Source organism: Aotus nancymaae, unplaced genomic scaffold, assembly GCF_030222135.1.
Source record: "Aotus nancymaae isolate 86718 unplaced genomic scaffold, 86718_ANA_hifiasm-v0.15.2.pri h1tg000040l, whole genome shotgun sequence".
Taxonomy (NCBI): Eukaryota; Metazoa; Chordata; class Mammalia; order Primates; family Aotidae; genus Aotus; species Aotus nancymaae.
Genome location: NW_026988454.1, coordinates 7,722,217 through 7,741,816, shown reverse-complemented (window position 1 = coordinate 7,741,816; position 19,600 = coordinate 7,722,217). Strand labels below are relative to the sequence as shown.

The 19,600-nt window shown below is 42.9% G+C and overlaps 1 protein-coding gene across 1 annotated transcript in view; it reads right to left on the bottom strand.

Moving 5' to 3' along the window:
- SLC22A2 (solute carrier family 22 member 2) overlaps positions 1-18,872 on the bottom strand; it is a 43,284-nt gene extending 24,412 nt beyond the window's left edge. The window contains exons 1-7 of the mRNA XM_064360480.1: positions 18,378-18,872; positions 16,543-16,646; positions 10,485-10,639; positions 9,161-9,329; positions 7,084-7,198; positions 5,353-5,459; positions 928-1,142 (exon numbers count right to left, since the gene is read on the bottom strand). Of these exons, the coding sequence (XP_064216550.1) occupies positions 928-1,142; positions 5,353-5,459; positions 7,084-7,198; positions 9,161-9,329; positions 10,485-10,639; positions 16,543-16,646; positions 18,378-18,788 (1,276 nt within the window). The 5' untranslated portion in view covers positions 18,789-18,872. The remainder of the gene's footprint in view (positions 1-927; positions 1,143-5,352; positions 5,460-7,083; positions 7,199-9,160; positions 9,330-10,484; positions 10,640-16,542; positions 16,647-18,377) is intronic.
- Positions 18,873-19,600: the final 728 nt, after the last annotated feature.

Here is a 19,600-nt window from a genome sequence, read left to right as displayed (position 1 = left end):
TAGGTTCATAGCAAAATGGAGAGGAATAGAGAGCTTTCCTACATAACCTCTGCCCCCACACACGCATTACCCCCCACCCATTATCAACATTCTCCACAAAGTGGTACGTTTGTTGCTTGATGAACCTTCAGTGACAACCATAATCACCCCAGTCCATAGAATGGCATTAGGGTTCACTCTTGGTGGTATACTTCTGTGGGTTTGGACAAATGCATAATGATCTGTATCCACTATTTTAGTATCATATGGAACAATTTCACTGCCCTAAAAACCCTCTGTGTTCTCTTAACTTTAGACCTCAGTTGTTAATGACAATGGAGTTATACCAGTTTCCAAAGCTGGGCCAACTTTAGTCTATAGAGGTCAAAGAAAGAGCAAACAATAGGCACATTTAAACAACTGCTAATAACTAATGGCTTCAAATAAAGCTCCATATCGCTAAAAGGATTCTCTTACACAGGTATTTGTTCCCCTTAATTGAGAAAGCATTTTAAAAGGAAAAAAGGAATGGATAGCTGTTTATGGATGGCATTTACTTACATTTTTCTCATTTACTCTACAGGTTGATACAGGGAGGTCAAGAGAGAGCCCCCTAATTAACACCTAGGAAGTGCTGGAGTAAGACCTTGACTTGGGCCTGCTCCACCCCAAGGCCCATGCTCTGTGCTCCAGGTCATCTTGATGGCCTGCAGCATGGGGCTCTGTAATCTCTCTTGTTATATCATACCAAGAAACAATTGGGTGCAATTTTTCCTAAAAGGAGGCTGGCCATATAAATTTGCCCAGAAGGGTCCCAGATACTGCCCTCCAACTTGTCTTTCCAAATTGATTTGGATGACAAATTACATGGTTTTCCTTTTAATGGGCTGTGACTTTCCCTCTCTTCAGGGTCTTGGAGACAAAACTCCAACTTGGCCTGAAACTTACCACCAGGGGTAAAAACTGAGGCCAGACAGGCTGCCCCTGCCACCATATTTGACGCGGCCCAAGGGTAACGGCGGCCGATGCGGTCGACGGTGAGGATGACGAGGAAGGCAGCTGGGAATTCAACCAGGGCGGAGTAGAAGAAATCCAGGTAGATATTGTCCCCTGCAAGGCCCACATGCATGATGAGGCCCTGGTAGACCACAGAGCTCGTGAACCTGAGCAAAGAGGAGAGTTCAGGTCAAGCCAAGCGCCAAACACAGGCAACCAAAAAAGAGAGGCTTCTGGAAAAATAATGTGGATTGTAGGTCACCTTTCCCCGTGACTGTCTCCTTGCTAGCCCCTAATCCCACTGCTTTTATAATCTCTGATCCACTTCAGTGGCTGGCTGTGGCTGGCTGGTTTCCAAGAACCAGAAGAAGGGAAGAAATTAGAAGAGTTAGAAATAATTAGAAATTAGACTAATGTTTCCTAGACAAATGGAAAGCCAAGAAGAATGTCTTAATGGAATGACTTTTATTTTTTCTTTTCTTTTCTTTTTCTTTTTTTTTTTTTTTGAGGGAGAGAGGGAGGGAAAGAGGGAGTGAGGAAAGAAGAGAAAAAGAGAAGGAAGAAAGACAAAGAGAAAGGGGGAGAGAAAATAGGAGTCTTGCTCTATTGCCCAGGCTGGAATGCAATCTAAAAATAGGTATTAAAAACCTCTTTTATGCCGATAATTGTGCTTAACAGCGAAGACAGGAAGGAATAAGGGAGGAAAATAACAAACAAACAGCCATCCAATATTTCACTTAAGTCTGTGAAATGCTATGCAAATGCTGAAGAGTGATTTACTTCCAATTATATGATCACTTTCAAAATAGGTGTAATGTGATACTGAGAAAAATCTATGTTCTATGGACCCAGGGTAAAGAATTCTATAAATATTCACTGAGTTTACTTGTTCCAGGTCTGAGTTCAAATCACAGATGTCCCTGCTAATTGTCTATCTCGTTGATCCATCAAATATTAACAACATGGTGTCAAAGTCTCCCGCTATTATTGTGTGGGAGTCCAGGTCTCTTTATAAGTCATTAAGAACTTGTCTTATGTATCTGGGTGTTCCTATATTGGGTGCATATATATTTGTGATCATTGACTCCTGTTGTTGCATTAATCCTTTTACCATTATGTAATGTCCTTGTTTCTTTTAGTCTTTGTTACTATTAAAGTCTATTTTGTCAGAGACGAAAGTTACAACTCCTGTTTTTTTATTTTGCTCTCCATTTGATTGGTACGTCTTCCACCAACCCTTTGTTTTAAGTCTTAGTATGTCCTTGCTTATGAGATGGATCTGGATACAGCATACTGATGGGTTTTGACTTTTTATTCAATTTGCCTGTCTGTGTCTTTGATTGGGGCATTTAATCCATTTAAATTTAGGATTAATATGATATTTGTGAGTTTAATATTGTCGTTTAATGCTAGCTGGCTATTTTTCCCATTAGTTGATATAAATTCTTCATTACGGAGATACTCTTTACCTTTTGGTAAGTTTTTGGGATGACTGACACTGGTTGTTCCTTTCTGTGTATAAGTTTTTGGGATGACTGACACTGGTTGTTCCTTTCTGTGTATAGTGCTTCTTTCAGAAGGTCTTGTAAAGCAGGCCTGGTGGTGATGAAATCTCTGAGTGCTTGCTTGTTCATGAAAAATTTTATTTTTCATTCATTTATGAAGCTTAGTTTGGCTGGATATGAGATTCTGGGTTGAAAATTCTTCTCTTTAAGAATATTGAATATTGACCCCCACTCTCTTCTAGTTTGTAAAGTTTCTGCTGAGAGATTTGCTGTGAGTCTGATAGGCTTCCCTTTATGAGTAACCTCACCTTTCTCTCTAGCTGCCCTTAGAATTTCCTCCTTTATTTCAACTCTGGTGAATCTAACGATTATGTGTCTTGGGGTTGATCTATTTGAGGAATATCTTTGTGGTGTTCTCTGTATTACCTGGAGTTGAATATTGTCCTGCCTTACTAGGTTAGGTTAGGAAAGTTTTCCTGAATAATACCCTGAAGAATATTTTCCAGCTTGGATTCATTCCCTTCATGACATTCAGGTACACCAATCAAACGTAAATTAGGTATTTTCACATAGTCCCATATTTCTTGGAGACTTTGCTCATTCCTTTTTACTCTTTCTTCTCTAATCTTGTCTTCTCATTTCATTTCATTAAGTTGGTCTTCAACCTCTGATATACTTTCTTCTGCTTGATCAATTCGACTGTTAAAACCTGTGCATACTTCTCGGCGTTCTCATATTGTATTCTTCAGTTCCATTAATTCACTTATATTCCTCTCTAAATTGTCTATTCTCGTTAGGATTTTGTCAAACCTTTTTTCAAGGTTCTTAGTTTCTTTACATTGGGATAGAACATGTTCTTTTAACTCACTGAAGTTTCTTATTATCCATATTCAGAAGCCTAATTCTGTTAATGGAACGCACTCGTTCTCCATCAGGCCTTGTTCCCTTGTTAATGAGGAACTATGATCCTCTGTAGAGGGAGAGGCATTCTGATTTTGGGTTTTCTCAGCCTTTTTACACTGGTTTCTTCCCATCAATGTAATTTTATCCACCTGTCGCCTTTGTTATTACCGACTTTCAAATTAGGACTCTGAGTGGACATCCAACTTGTTGATTCCCAGCACTGAAATCTGAGCAACCCACTGCGCCAGCCAAAACAGCGGTGTTAAGATTCACAGTGCTTTTCTGCCTGGGAATCTCTGGTCTGGCTTCCTTCTTGAGTCCCTTTTTCAATCAGCTGAATAGGCAACTCCGCCTTCCTGGAGCTCCAAACGTCAACCAAAAGGGGACCCAGTCCCGTTTACTCTGCACCTGGAACCACCGTGCTGGGGTGCCGGCAAAACTGGCCACAAAAGTCGTGCTGGCGACCCATGGGGCTCCTCTGCTGGGAATCTCCTGGTCCGTGAGCAACAAAAATTCATCTGAAAGTGTGGCATCCTCTCGTTCTCTGCGCTTTCACTGGGAACCACAATCCTGAGCTGTTAGTAATCGGCCATCTTGGATCTCTCTCCGTATTTTTTATTTTCTTTCTTTATTTTTTGAGACAGTGTCTCACTCTGTTGCCCAGGCTGGAATGAAGCAGTGTGATCTTGGCTCATTGCAAACTCTACCTTTTGGATTCAAGTTATTTCCCTGCCTCAGCCTCCCTAGTAGCTGGGATTACAGACATGCACCCCCACACCCCACTAATTTTTGTATTTTTAGTAGACATGGGGTTTTGCTATGTTAGTCATGCTGGTCTTGAACTCCCAGCTTCACATGATCTGCCCACCTCGGCCTCCCAAAGTGCTGGGATTACAGGCATGAGCCACCATGCCTGGCCGATGGAACGATTTATTTAGTAAAACTATGTCAAGTTATTAGTGGTCGTGAATTATTTCTCTCTTTGGGGTACTCTAGTGCAGTTGAAATCAAAAGAACTGACTACTTAATTCAAATTTTAGGAAAGTGGAAGACCAAATGAGTACAGCCCTGCTTCTTGATGACTTCTCTTCCAGCCTGATACAAACAACATTTGGAAAATGTTTCTAGCTTTATTAACTAAAAATGATCATTATATGTAATGGAAAATATGAGGATAATCAATGAAAGTCACAATTACTGGGAAAAAAAAAGAAGGATAATGAAGTCGAATTTCAAAGCTGCCTTTCCCATGCACTATTGTAAAGGTTGCTAAATTAATTCCTGACGAGCTTTGCTTTTCTCAGTGATTGTAAATTTCCATTTGCCTGGGTGGAGATGCAATGTGCCCTGAAAGGATGCATCCCCCACTAGAAAAGGCATGGCCCAAAGCTCTGAGAGCAGCTCAGTGACAGCAAACACAATAAAGATCAAGTCACTGGGCTGTGAAACCACTGGAATTATTCTTGGGGATTATTCCTGTTCATAAATTTATTTTTTCTCCAAATAGAAAAAGGGAAGAAAAGGCATCCTCCTTCCCCCCCAACTTTTTTTGGCCAGCTCTATGATAGAGATCTACGTTCATCATCAGTTAAGTAGTACCAATAGTTCTCTGTCTGGGCTATGTATTAGAATCACCTGGAGATTTTAAAAACCACTGGTTCCTGAGCCCTACTCTAGAACAATTAAATTGGTATTTCTGGGGGCTTTGGGCTTGGTATTTTGTAAGCTTCTGGGTGATTCCAATGTGAATCCGAGGTTGGATTACCTTGATCTGTGCTTAGGGACTATACTGATGTCAGTATTTGCCTGAGAAAAACATGATCGGAAAACCTACTAGACACGAGCCACCCATTGCTGCCCACCATCAGTGCTAATACGGGGATGAGGTCAGGTTATCTTCCCTCCCTTAATATGGATGATTGTGATTAAAAGTATTTGGAGCCATTTCAAGGTGAAAAATATTCCTTACCAGTTGTACATCAATATCAAAGTATGTTTCCTTATCTGAGGAGTTCTGACCAAGTCAAAAAATGAAGGGTTCAATTTCTTGCCAGCTTCCTCTTCAAGTCTCAGGCGCTAAGAAAAGAAATAGAAAGGATGGCTTGGTATATTTAATGCTGGTGTCCCTGGGTCATGTAGAGAATAACAATAATTCCTTACCCATGCTGAGTGCACATCTCGTGCCCAGCACTAGAGCAAGCACTTTCCACACTGTGTCTCATTTCATCCTTTTTTTTTTTGGCGTCTTGCTCTGTTGCCAGGCTGGAGTGCAATAGAGCAATCTCGGCTCATTGCAACTTCTGCCTCCAGGGTTCAAGTGATTCTCCTGCCTCAGCCTCCCAAGTAACTGGGATTACAGCTGTGTGCCACCACGCCTGGCTAATTTTTGTTTTTGTTTTTTTTAGATGCAGTTTCACTCTATTGCCCTGGCTGGAGTGCAATGGCATGATCTCCACTCACTGCAACCTCTGCCTCCAGGGTTCAGGTGATTCTCCTGCCTCAGCCTCTTGAGTAGCTAAGATTTATAGGCATGCACCACCACACCTGGCTAATTTTTGCATTTTTAGTAAAGACGGGGTTTCACCACGTTGGCCAAGCTGGTCTTGAACTCCCGACCTTGTGATCTGTCTGCCTTGGCCTCCCAAAGTGCTGGGATTACAGGCATGAGCCACTGTACCCTACCAATTTTTATATTTTTAGTAGAGATGGGGTTTCGCCATGTTGGCCAGGCTGGTCTCTAGCTCTCAACCTCAGGTGATCTGCCTGCCTCTGCCTCCCAAAGTGCTGGGATTACAGGAATGAGCCATCGCATCCAGTCTATTTTCTAATAAGCTTAATCTCTTTTTTAGCCTCTGTGGAAAGAAAAGGTTTGAGGTCAATGTAGTGGGATCTACTAAAGGCAAACACTAAACATAGATAATGAACACTTCTCTGACTGGATTCTATTTAAGAAGGCAGGGGATTGCTTAAAAGCTTTTGAACTGGGTGCAGTAGCTCATGCCTCTAATCTCAGCACTTTGGGAGGCTGAGGTGGGCAGATCATCTGAGGTCAGGAGTTCGAGACCAGCCTAGCAAACATGGTGAAAACCTGTCTCTACTAAAAATACAAAAATTAGCTGGGCATGGTGGCATGCATCTGTAATTCCAGCTACTAGGGAGGCTGAGACAGAAGAGTTGCTTGAACCAGGGAAGTGGAGATTGCGGTGAGGTGAGATGGTGCCACTGCACTCCAGCCTGGGCAGCAGAGCAAGACTTCATCTCAAAAAACAAACAAAAAAACCTTTTGGGACTCTTTCTATCCAAGGTGTACAAAATTCTAAGGAATCATGTGTGTTTAAAGAACTGCTTTACTCATCTACGAATCTGACCTGAGGATGGTTAATATGCAGATGATGGGAGTGATGGGCACCTGGGCATAGGAGGCTGGTGAAGGCATCTTGTGAGACAGAAGCTCCTCATTTGACCTTTAAATGGTTTCTGGTTCCCTTTTAGTTTGATGTTTTCCACCTATTTGAAATGTTCGCCCATGAAACCACAAATCTTAGTACATAAAATACTCTGTTGCATTCCACTACAGATAAACCAAAATGCAAGGGGGTGGGTCTTCCACGGCTCCCAGCTGAGATCACTGGCATGCATGAGTCTTCCCAGACCCTCCCTTTTTCCTGTTCCCTGATTTTATCTTAAGGCCCTGGCTCACCTGAAGGGAGGGAGGTAGAGATTTTCCATTTTTCTTTGCGATGTGCTTAATGACTTTCATGGCTTTAGCATTCTTGTTCTGGGAGATCAGCCACCTGGGAGACTCAGGTATGCACCTAGGGTACAAGGTGAGTGGAGGGCAAATCTTAAGGAATCTTCCTTACCCCTTCCCTCAATTTTTTATAATCAGATTTCTTTGAGGATCTTAACACAGTTGGATCTACAAAGAAAACAGCATCATGTAGGGTGATACGTGGTTCTTCCCTCCCTCAAATGCTGACTTGTAGTCAGCGTTGTCCAGGAATTCTTCAGGTTCCCTCTTCAGGGATTTCTAAGCAGAAACACAGGAAGCTGAAACACAGGAAGCAGAAACACAGGAAGCAAGCTGCAAAGCAGGGTGCAGCTGCACATCCAACTCCTGTTGCAAGGAGGAGAGGCAAGTCTGTCTGGGTGGCCCTGGGCTTTGCAAAGGACTGAGAACTGGCAGAGGGGTCAAGGACTGGACACTGGAGTATGCAAACCATTGCGGGGGCGGGAGCAAGTATGTATATGTGTTATGCTCAGTTTCCCAAAGGAATGAGATAAGCGTTTGGTCAGATGGGAAGAGAACTTAAAAGACAGATTGCATAGTTTGAGCTTGATGTAGCAGGGCTTGGGGAGCTCTTGCAAGTTTTTGAGCAAGACTAAAACCGTTGACTCTGACTCTGGAGGGGACACTGGGCAGCTGGGTTCAAGGTGAATGAGTTCAGGGTGAATGGGAGGAGGAGAAGCTGAGAAAGGAGGTGTTAGGGCTGCTGTGGCAGTTACGGTGTGAATGTAGGAACGCCTCAGTTGGGATCATCACTCTGGTAGAGAAGTTGCTCTGAGAGGCAGGGTTTAAAAGGAATCTGAAATGGATGTTTTTGTGGAAGTATAATGGAGAGAGCAGGAAGGGCCACTCTCAGAGTGTAATGGACTGAATGTCTCTGTCCCCCCTCAAGTTCATGCACTGATGCCCTCACCCCCAGTGTGCAATTTGGAGTTGGGGCCTTTGGGAGGTAATTAAGTTTAGATGAGATCTGGAGGGTGGGGACCCCAGATGTCCCTATAAGGGGGATAGAGACTAGAATGTTATCTCTCTCTCTGCCATGTGAGGGCCCACGAGTGGGACCTATGCAAGCAAGGAAGTGGGCTCCCATCAGGAACAAATTCTCCAGCACCTGGATCTTAGACTTCCCAGCCTCCAGAACCATGGGAAATATATTTGTAAGTACCCAGTCCATGGTATTTTTGTCACAGCAGCCTGAGTTGCTAAGACACGGAGTTTTACTGGCTTTTGGATAAGAAACAGGCATCCTGGAAAGGATTGAGATGTTTAATTCTTAGAGAAGACAGCCATTGGAAGAACAAGTGGCTAAATCCAGGGGGAGCTAAATAAGTGGGTTTGTTGCATGGAGAGAGATTTGGTCTGATAATCCAGTATCCCCTTCGTTTTATTTCAGATAATCTCACATTAGGGGTTTCTAATAGTTTCTGGTATTTTCCAAGTGTTTCCCTTGGGCAGGGATGACAAACATATTTGGTAACTATGATTGATTGGTATGGTCTGTCTGGAGTGTCATGTTGGCCTTATCTGGGATGAAGAACACTGTAATTAATTGGGGATGTCTGCCTTGGGCACAAGTATTGGGAAATGGTGACACAAGTGCCATGTTCTGCTTTCTCAACCCTAAAGTTTTCCCTGGGGGAGGGAGAGAATAGTAATAGTGATATTTTCAGTCTCTTCAAAGGGCCTACAGTCCAAATTGTACCACAGTGACTAGAAGCTAATTTAAACACCAAATAAATAATGTGGAATTGTAAGATCCAGGTCATAAAAACTTCAAACCCAAAGAGAAAGGACATTTGATTTACAGAGGGAGAGACAGGTGAAGCTTGTGATTTTTATCCCTGAAACATGGACTTGGGCTCTTTGTGAAATGAGCCTGGAGAATGAAAGCAATCTCAGAATCAGAAGGATAGTGTGCATTAAGAACGGTAGCCTTTTTAGCAAAATAAAATACTTTGATTTCTTTCATTTTTGTTCCAAATGGACTTACCAGTAATAGAGCAAGAAGCAGAAGTTGGGCAGAGTAACTGTGAACTGCAACCACCTCCAGTGAGGAAGTGCGTAAGCCACCCCAGCCAGCACCAGGAGCCCAACCGTAAAGGCAGCTTGGTAAAAAATCCCCACTGTTCTCCGATACCTCAGCCCAACAAATTCTGTAACTGCAGAGAGAATTCAAATGGTCAATGCAATTCAATACAATAATGAGTTGGTTGTCCAACTATCAGGAAACTAGGACGCCAACCTCAAAAATATAGACACATTCTAGAATATTCTATACAGCTCTCTGAATATTTTTAGATTTTTTTTTGGTTTTTACTTTGTTATAACTATTGCTGTTTTATTAATTAATAAATCTTTTAGTTCCATTGTAGATGGGATGAAAGGCCTGCCAATATAAGCAAACACATTTCATTTATAATTTCCATGATGCAATTGTATTTCAGATATATGCAAGATTTTGACCTAGAGTAGTAACTCAAGACCTGAACAAATGAATCAAACATTAAATTTAGACTGTAGATGATTTTTACATAAATGAACACCTGAGTATAACTTGTCCTCTTACATGGGGTTAAGATTTATCTCGCAATCCTGTTTATTTGTATAAATGGCTTGGTAACTTAGCAGAGGGCTGGAGTGAGATAGTGCTGGCTTGCAAAAACTGGTTTTACATGCTGGAGTATTTTACAAGCTGGTGGTTCAACCCATTGGCATCAGTCATAGTGAGAATATAGCTATAAAGATGCTTTGCTGTTAGAAATCAAATATTGTCTTATAGTATATGGAACTTAACTATAACTCTGGCTACTAATGAAAAGGATGTAAGTTATATTCCTGGTTCTAAAAATGGCTGGGTGAGTAACCTAGGGTGACTACAGTACTTGTGTTTTCAGTTTCCTTATATGTAAGTTGAAGATAACTGGAGTTACTAGAATAGATTTTTGCAAAGTATTAAAGTCCTTTATAAATCTACTATATTTCTCATCACTGAATCTTCTTTATGAATAGATCTGGTGCAATAGATTTTCTTTCTACACAATACTTCAGTGTACAGAAAACAAAAATTCCAAAAAAATTATGTAAGAATCTGGATGGCATTATGTCATACTTGTTTCTGCCTTCACTTTTTTTCTTTATGAGGTGGAATGCTGAGTGGTTGATATGCTTTTAGAAATTCTTGTGATATAGAAAGAAAAAATCTCTCAATGTTGTCTTGAAGCTGGGTCCCATTTTCTGGATGCCACCCCCCACCTGACTCTATTTTGGCAGTGAGGTTCCTCTGTTCTCACAACTGCTAGCACAAGCATTCTTACTCAGGATGAAGCCTATTAACCAGCCTGCTTTGCTGACCAGTCCTTGGATTAAGCGAAAAATTAACATCCATGTATAGGTTGGGGAAATGGCCATGAGAACTCCAGATGCAGCATTTATGAGGATTGTAGTTAGGAAGCAGAGCTTACGGCCAAACCTGCAGGGAGAAAAACAAAGAGAGGGAATCGAGTTCATTTTGATTTGTGGAGATTGTAGAAAATGCATGGAAGTTATGGAAATATAAACAAAATTAGAGGTTAACGTTAAATTTTGTAAATCCGGGAGGCACAGACTGATAGCTACAAACGGAATCTGTGACTCCAGGTTCATGTAGCACTTTTCACCAGCACATTCTGTGTCAGTTTTCAGCATGATAAGCCCCATTCACCCATGAGTTCAAGTACCTTCTCAGTCCCACACTGTGGCAGGTGTTCAGGGAGGGAATAATTCTTCCAGGCCACCCAGTGCTGAATACCCTATGGTCCTATCTAGGTCTTACATCGCCATGTGAGTTGCAACCTTTGCACTAACAGTTTCAACCAATTTATTCACCCAAGAATGTTTTCACTTTGAAAACAAAATTCAGTGTTCAGTATATACCCCCTTCCTTTTTCGACATCGCTTGTAAACTTTGTGAAAATTGTCTTTGGTACCACACATGTTACTGTCCTATGGAGTGTCTGTTTGGAGCACCCTGGGGAGAGAGCTTCCACACATCAGATTTGAGAGACTTAGGTTTTATCAGTTTAGGGATTTGGGAAGTCATCTCAGTACATGGAATAGAGGAAAACAATTGGTAACCTGGGTTTAATCATGACCTTACTACTTACTATGATGTTGCGCAAGCTATTCAACCATATTCAATGTCTTCATCTGGAAAATACCCATCTGACTCAGCTGAAAAGAGGATTAAGTGAGATATTACAGGTAAGGAGCTTGGCACATACCCACCTCTGACTTCTTCCTTCCTTTCTTCCTTCTGTTTGCAAAGCTGCCTCAGCTCAGAGAGTTGACTTGGGGCCCAACACTATTATTTTCATCATGTCCTGGTTTTGTTGTAAAAGATATCCTAATCCACTATTGGTGGATACATAAAAAAAAATTCTTCATAGAAAACAATGTTTATTTAATGTTTTTCCACTTCAATTGGAAGGACGGCTTTCTGTTATTATGATTGCCCATTGGATAAACATTGTTTAATTGATGCTTTTACTATTATGCAACTATATTCTAGTGAACATGTCAAATACTAAACATTTCAAAATAACCCACATTACTAACAATTATTTTGGAATAGTAATATTTTAAATATGAAATTTAAAGGTTAAGCAGTCACGTTGGTAATTAGCATTAACTAGTAAATTTCTTAAGTCTTAAAATTCTGTTTTGACCATGTAATTTTTAAAAAATTTTTATTTTTAGTGCTGGGGTACATGTGCAGGATGTGAAAGTTCTTTTTATAGGTAAATTTGTGCCATGGTGGTTTGCTGTACCTATCAACCCATCACCTAGGTAACCATGTAATTTCTTAATTCTCAGTCAATGGCTCCCCACTACTAATATACAACCTCTCAGCCTCTAATTCAAAGCCTTCCAAAGTCACATCTCAACTTAATGTTTTAGCATTTCTTCCCATATTCTCCTACCCAAACCCCTTCCTTTACCCTCAAAGAGTTGATAATCTATAAACATTTACTCAAATGGTACTTCTTCAACTTCCAAAGATGCTTCAGGCATGTAATAGAACACCACAGTAGTGCTCCATGTAGATGGACAAAATCTTCTATATGATGAGAGGGAGTATTCATTATTTGAAACTCAGAGCAAGAAAATCAAATCCATGATGTGGAAAAACTTCACTGGGGACACGTTCCACATATGAAAACGATGAACTTAAAACAATAATAAGGCATGACTAGAATAAATTTGGGGTATCTGGGATAGAGGTTTGAGACTCCTCCTACCCCTCAGCAGGGCCACTTAAATGGTTAAATTAAAAACAATCAGATGAAACAGGAGAGGAGGGGGTGGACTCCCTGTACTGCTGGCTTGGTAAGTCTTTTAGCTACTTGTGACTCAGAATGTGGCTGAGGACTATTAGCATGGGCTTGGGAGCAGCATCACCTGGGAGCTGGTTAGAAATACAGAATCTCAGGCCCACCCAGACCTGCTGGATCAGAATCTGAATTTTAGCAAAATTCTCAGGAGATTTATATACACCTCAGCGTTTGGGAAGCAGTGCTTTAATTTCAAAGAAATTAAAGTTTCTTCATCCATTGTAAACTATGGATAATGAAATCTACTTTAAAAGGCTCTTGTGATCCTAAATAAAATATAACAAATGAGGATGCCCAATCAATTGACTAGCACACAGTAATCAGTAGTGAACGTGTTTTGGAAGATCCCATATAGTTGGGTAAGTTTGACTGGGACTTTAGCGCTGGTTTTGATGTAAGGCAGGCAGGCACCAAAATTGGGGCTTAGTCCAGGAGGGTTCTTGGCTTTGCCCAGGAAAGAATTCAAGAGCAAGCTGGTGTCGTTAAATAACAATTTTTATTGAAGCTGCAATGTATAGCAGCAGCACCTCTGCTCCTTGTGGAGCAGGGATACCCCAGAGGCAGTGTGCCTGGAAGAGCAGCTCAGAGGAGGCTGTTCTGTATTCATATTTATACCCACTTTCAATCACAGGCAAATTAAGGGGTGGCTTATGCTGAAATTTCTAGGAAAAGGATGGTAACTTCTGGGTTGTAGAGTCATTGCCATTAAAAGGGGTGATGATTGCCTTGTCATGGCAATAGCAAACTGACATGGCACACTGGTGGGTATGTCTTATGGAAAGCTGCTCCCACCTGGGACCAGTTTTAACTAGTCCTCAATTTGGTCCAGTGTCCAAGCCCTGCCTTCAGAGTCAAGTCCCTCCTCCTAGCTCACTTTGATTAAGTTCCATCATGACATATAAAAGTAGGGTGCTGGCTCTTGAGAGTGACTTACAGAAAATTTGCAAACTAATTGTTAGCACAACCATCATTAAAAATTAAATTTATACATTTACAATTAAATTTTATTGAAAACAAATGTAATATGCAAAAAATCACTTTCCAATGATTTTACTATATTTGGTCATCTATGCTTGTGAGGTTATTTACATCTACTCTATCTGCATGGTGGAAATGCTGTGAAATGATGCACAGTTCTGACCAACTCTGTGTCCCACGATGTCATTTATGTAGCTTGAAGTGGACCACAGTGGGTATATTTACACCAGAGATATCAGCAAGCACTATAAACTGGGGCTTTCCCTCCCAGAGAACCAGTTGTTAAACATTTACAAGCATGGCACACTAAATGCAGCACTTATGACCAGGTGTGGTGGCTCATGCCTGTAATCCCAGAACTTTGGGAGTCTAAGGCAGGCAGATCACCTGAGGTCAGGAGGTCAAGACCAGCCTGGCCAACATGGTGAAACCCTGCCTCTACTAAAAATACAAAAATTAGCTGGGCATTGTAGCCGGCACCTGTAATCCCAGCTATTCGGGAGGCTGAGACAGGAGACTCGCTTGAACCAAGGAGGCGGAGGTTACAGTGAGCTGAGATTGCACCACTGCACTCCAGCCAGGGCAACAGAGTGAAGCTCTGTCTAAAAAATAAAATAAAATAAAATAAATACCACAGCACTTATAGTTACTGCTCATTAGAGTAAAAAAACCCTGGAATTGGTAAGGAATTGCTTTGTTTTGTCTTATGTCATATTCAAAGTCATTCATTAGGAAGTTATGGGTATATTCTTATGTCCATTCTTAATCTTATTTACAATCTTTTCACAATGCCTTTCTGTTTGTTTTTGTTTGTTTGTTTTTGCTTTATAACGGATACCTACCTGATCAGCTTGTTAGGCCATATTTTAAAAATTATTCATGGAGGACAATGCGTTTTATTTAATGTGAGTTTAATCTGTGAATACAATGGGTATCCATGACATTCTTGTCCCATTGTATAAAATCTGAAAATTGTAGGCATTAACTATACAAAAAACAAATTGCTTTCTCATTTCTTTAGGCCACACTTCTTACTCCTGCACGAAGGCACAGAACAAAAGAAGGGCAATGACCAGCCAAGCTTCAGATGGTATAGAAAAAGAAGTTGAGGCATGGAGAAAGCCTTTGGGGAAAAATAATGAGTACTTCCCTTGACAGAGGGGATTTCAGCAACAGTAACAAAATAATGAGATCATTTAAGTAGGCAGATAATTGACTAGGGCTTATAACTCAGGAATGCACTGTCAGTGGGGATTTATAACCGATCTGCTACTTGTTGAGTGGGATGTGAATAATTAACTAATTTCTTAACCCACTGTGCAAGGGTTAAAGATTGAGTCATCCATCTACTCCCAGACTGCCAGGGAGTGAGGGAGTGAGTGTTAGCATCTCCACATGATGGTGGCGGAGGGAGTGTGGAAAGAGTGAACGCCTGCAGGGCCAGGCTGCCCAGGGGTGTGAGGTGGACTCCAGACCTCCCCTTGTTAATGTGTCTCTCCTGACTTAATTGGTCATCTCTAAAGAATCATCCTCAATTCTGCTGCAACAAAATATAAAAACAAATGACCTTCCCTTTCACCTTGCAAGCCTCCCGCAGAAAGCCCCAGGAAGAGCCTTGCCAGGGCAGCTGAGGAGACAGTAATAACCGCAGGAGAGGGATGAGAGGCATGTGGCCTGCACCTCCACCTTTACCCCTCTTCCCTCCTGCTGCCAGGAGGGCTCTAGGCCCCTGTGACGTGCATATGCCTTGGGGATGTGATATATTAAGCCATCACTTTTAATCTTTAACACATTTGCAAGTTTTAGTTCTGCCTAACAATATAATACAATCAGATAAAATATTCTACTTGCATTTAACATTAAACTCACAGGTTTGGATTATGTCACAGATATAGTTGGGGATGGCATGGGAGGGCAACAAGCATAAAAATGCATTTACTTTACTATTTATTTCAGTTATATATTAATATTTTACATGTAAGTATATAAGTATATATTTCTATCTAGATAATAATTGTATGTTTGTGTGTTACATATAATGATATATAGTTTTGCATCATTAGCTCACTAGGTGACTACTGATTAAGGGGAACACTATTGCCCAAAATGTTGAGCACAGTGTCCGGCCATGGAAAACACTCATTAAACAGTGTTATGAATATTAAATAATTAGCCCTGATGGTCACGTTAGCTAAAGTGCTTATCAACTACGAAGCAAACTTTTTGGTTCCTTTTCCTTTTGAGGATCCTAAAAGTGTCTCATTGGTAATCAAGAGAGCAAAGCTGCGTGTTATAAGGAACTTGCAACACAGTGAGTGTGGGATTTCAAAATGCTGGATAAGTAAGATATAGCAATAGCTTCATTTGTATGAACACTGACTACTAGCTTGCTGAAGACACAGACTCATCAGAGAGGCCTTTCGTCATCTCTCCAGGGACACTGACATTGTAGGGGCGGACATTTACCTCTCTCATTGTAGACAGACCCTCTTTCTCTTTCGTCAAGTTGTGGGTTCCACACATATAGTCACATCTTGCCCCAGGGACCTAATTCGGGAATCTTGCAATCCCACAGGTAATAGGGAGATTCTACACTGGGCCTGGTGCTGGGGGCTCCCAGCATATGCGAGACAAGCAGAGGATAGGATTGAGCTCAGAGGCCCTGAAGGCTGATGGGCAGGTGGAGGGCAATGAGGCCAAAAAATGAATTGGGAATTACAAAAGGGATGAGATCATCTATTACTCTCCCTTCCGACTTTAAGCTTCTGCATAGCCCATGTGGAAGACTTGCTGTATAATGTTGAAACAACTGTCTGTAACCCTGGAGAGTTTGAAAATAAAGACAATAGTCATGATTATCCAAGCAGCAGAAGAAATCTAAGATTGTAAAAACACCGACACAAAGGCCAGGAGATTGTGGTCTGTGTGCTTGGGAAAGGATGGTATTCAAGCAGGGGCAGGTGCATCCAAGGGTTCTCCAAACCTTTGGGATTATTTAAATTCCACCACAGGTGGTTCAACCTACCTGTCTGCTATGTAGCCGATACCCACAGAGCCGATAAAGAATCCTACGTTCACAGATGACTGGAATAGGTCCAACATCCAGGAGTTGGCACACACCAGGTTAAACTGCCAGCAGGGGAGATGTGTTCCAAGTTGGGAGAGAAAGGAAATGAAATCCTGTTAGAATCCTGTTGGAGACAACTCAGCTGGGGTACTCATTAAATATTCCTTGAGTAGAACTGTGTAGTTAAGTGGCAATAAGCCACTGTTTATTGATCATGTCAATCTCCTCCTCCTCCTTCTCCTCCTCCTCCTCATCCTCCTTCTCCGTCTCCTCCTCCTCCTCCTCCTCATCCTCCTTCTCCTTCTCCTCCTCCTCCTTCTCCATCTCCTCTTCCTCCTCCTCCTTCTTCTTCTTCTTCCTCTCTCTCTCTCTTTTTTGGTGAGACTGGGTCTTGCTCTGTCACACAGGCTGGAGTGCAGTGGCAGTCATGGCTCACTGCAGCCTTGATCTCCTGGGCTCAAATGATTCTCCCACTTCAGCCTCCCAAAATGTTGGCATTATAGTTGTGAGCCACTGTGCCCGGCCTCGATTTTTCTTACACAACCAAAAGCCCTGCCCTTCCATCTGGCAATTTGTCATTAAGATAAAACTATAGCATTGGTTAAATCAGCTGAAATTGGGTAATTACTCCACTTATACACAAATGTATTTTTTTCCTTTCTAATGTCAATGCACAGGCAGATAGGTGTGTGGACATGACACAATGCAGGCACCAGGAGGCTGAGCCATTTAGCATCTCCCTGCTGTCTGTTTAATAAAAGGGGGTTAGGAGCATCTGCTGAAGGCCGCTGCATTTCCTCTCATTTGGAATAAGAGGAGGTGATCAGGTGGGGCAGGTGCTGGACTGGGTCAGGCCCTCCAAACTCTAGGGTTAACTCTGCTAAGTCACTTCCCGTGTGGCCTGGGGAAAAAACTCTTCTCTGCTTAGGGCCTCAATTTCCTCATCTCTGTAGGACAGGATGAGATTAGCCATGTGAGAGAGCCTCGGAGAGTATGAGCTGCACATTTCCTGTAACTATCCTATCTGACCACTTTAGATCCTTCAAATTAGGTTCTATCTACCTGTCTGCTCATACAGAATATCTTCCCATTATCCAAGGAGTCGTTTTAAATTAAACTAGGCAACTGGCTCAGTATTTTCAGGATAATTTAATCCCCCTATTTTGCTTTGCTTGCAATAAAAGCAAGCCTCCATTTTTTACCTTTTTAAAATTACGTTTATTGAAATGAGGCTTCACAACTAGCTTTTGATGTCATCTGTGGTTTTTAACAAAATAATAGTGCCATAGCGTGATCTCTAGCCCAAATGATCTTATATGAACACTTTGTGGAAATTAAGAGAAAAAATAGACATTGAGAGAAAAGCACGTCATATCATTCGGTCAGGCACAGTTCAGGTGGGTTCCGCAGTTTCAGGTGGGTGTGGGCGTCTGTGTGATGGAAGAAGAGAGGGGGAGGTAAGGCTTCCAGAAAAAGAGGAGGAACCACCAGGTTCCCTATCTCGGCAGCATTTCCAGGGGTTCTGATACGCTTTTGCCTGTTTCTCACTGCCGGGACACACAGTAACTGGAGTCATTACTGTCAGCATCTGAGGACGTTTTAACTAATCCACTCATTCTCCAGACAAATGAGAAGCTGCATATTTTCATTTGGAAATTGGGATTTTGTAAGATACATGGAGGCCAAAAAGCAAGTCCAGGCAGAGTTTATGAGAGCCGGGCTTTCCCTGGTTGCCTCCTAGAGAAAAGCTCCATGCTTTGCTCTCCATCCCAGCCCCGGGCTCAGTCTCTTACCTCGGTGACGATGGAGGAGCCAGGCGTCTCGTACACCCAGCCGTCTCGGCAGGGGCCCAGGGGCAGGCGGCTCCTGTTGGTGGCGAGGCTGGCCAGGGGGTCCACGCAGCCGAGGGCACTCTGGTTCCAGTCCACCTCGTAGCGCCTGCACTGGCCTGGGGAGGCCTCGCCCGCGGGTCCCGGGCCCGGCACCGTGTAGTTGAGCTCCTCTGCGGGGCTCCAGCTGCAGCGCAGGCTCAGCTCGGCCACCCCGGGGCTCCGGCAGCGGTGGTCAGGGGTGAAGCCCAGGAAGACGATGCCCACGTAGATGGGCGTGAAGGCAACTGAGAGCAGCGCCAAGAGGAAAAACATTTGCTTCTGGAAAAAGTGAAACTCCCCTGCATGCTCCAGGGCATCGTCCACGGTGGGCATGATCCCGCAGGCAGGCGGGCCTGAGGCTGCCCCAGCTGCCCGGAGCGAGGCTGAGAGCGGCTGCAGCCAGCTCAGCACAGACCCTGGCCAGAAGTCAAAGCGGGGAGTTCACCTCTGCAAGTGACCAGCCTTCGGGGCAGGCCTTTCCTTGGTCCAGCTGACTTCAAAGGTGCACCCCTCCAGCGGTTCCCAAATGCCCTGAGCTCACTCCCAGGATGCCTGTCGTGTTTATTGTAACAGGTTCTCCACAGGCTTGTCGGTGCTCCACGCCAGCAGCACAAACAACCCTTCCTCTGTGTCCCACCACAGGGAATCCGAGTGCTGGCCCCTATCACAGCCCAGTAATCTTCCCGAAGAGCCCCAAGCAGCCAGGAACGTAATATACTCCTATCTCACGCACACCCCCAGCCTTTCCTTCAAGGCGCTAAGGAGAAAACGCGCGTTTGGCCACAAGGCCCAGGGCGATGTGAATCAGGATCTGGGTCAGAACCCTGGTCCAAATTCAAAGTGGGTTGCAAGTCTGACCACTGGGCTCATTCTCCAACCAACAACAAGAGCCGTCAGGATGTATTTTGGGGCTGCTTGTTTTGATGCTGTTCAGATTTTATAACTCTGCGTTTTCAAAGTGTTTGCTCCAATCTGGAATTCCTGCATTTCATCCCTGAAGGGTCCTTCCCCTTAACCCATCTGGAGGGAAAGAGTGAAGTGCTCACGTCGCAGACAGGTCACTTGTAAATGCTGGCAGGTGTATCCAAGCCACTGTCCTCTTGTCCTGGATTTTTCTGTCTGGGTTTGTTGTGGCTAAGAAATCC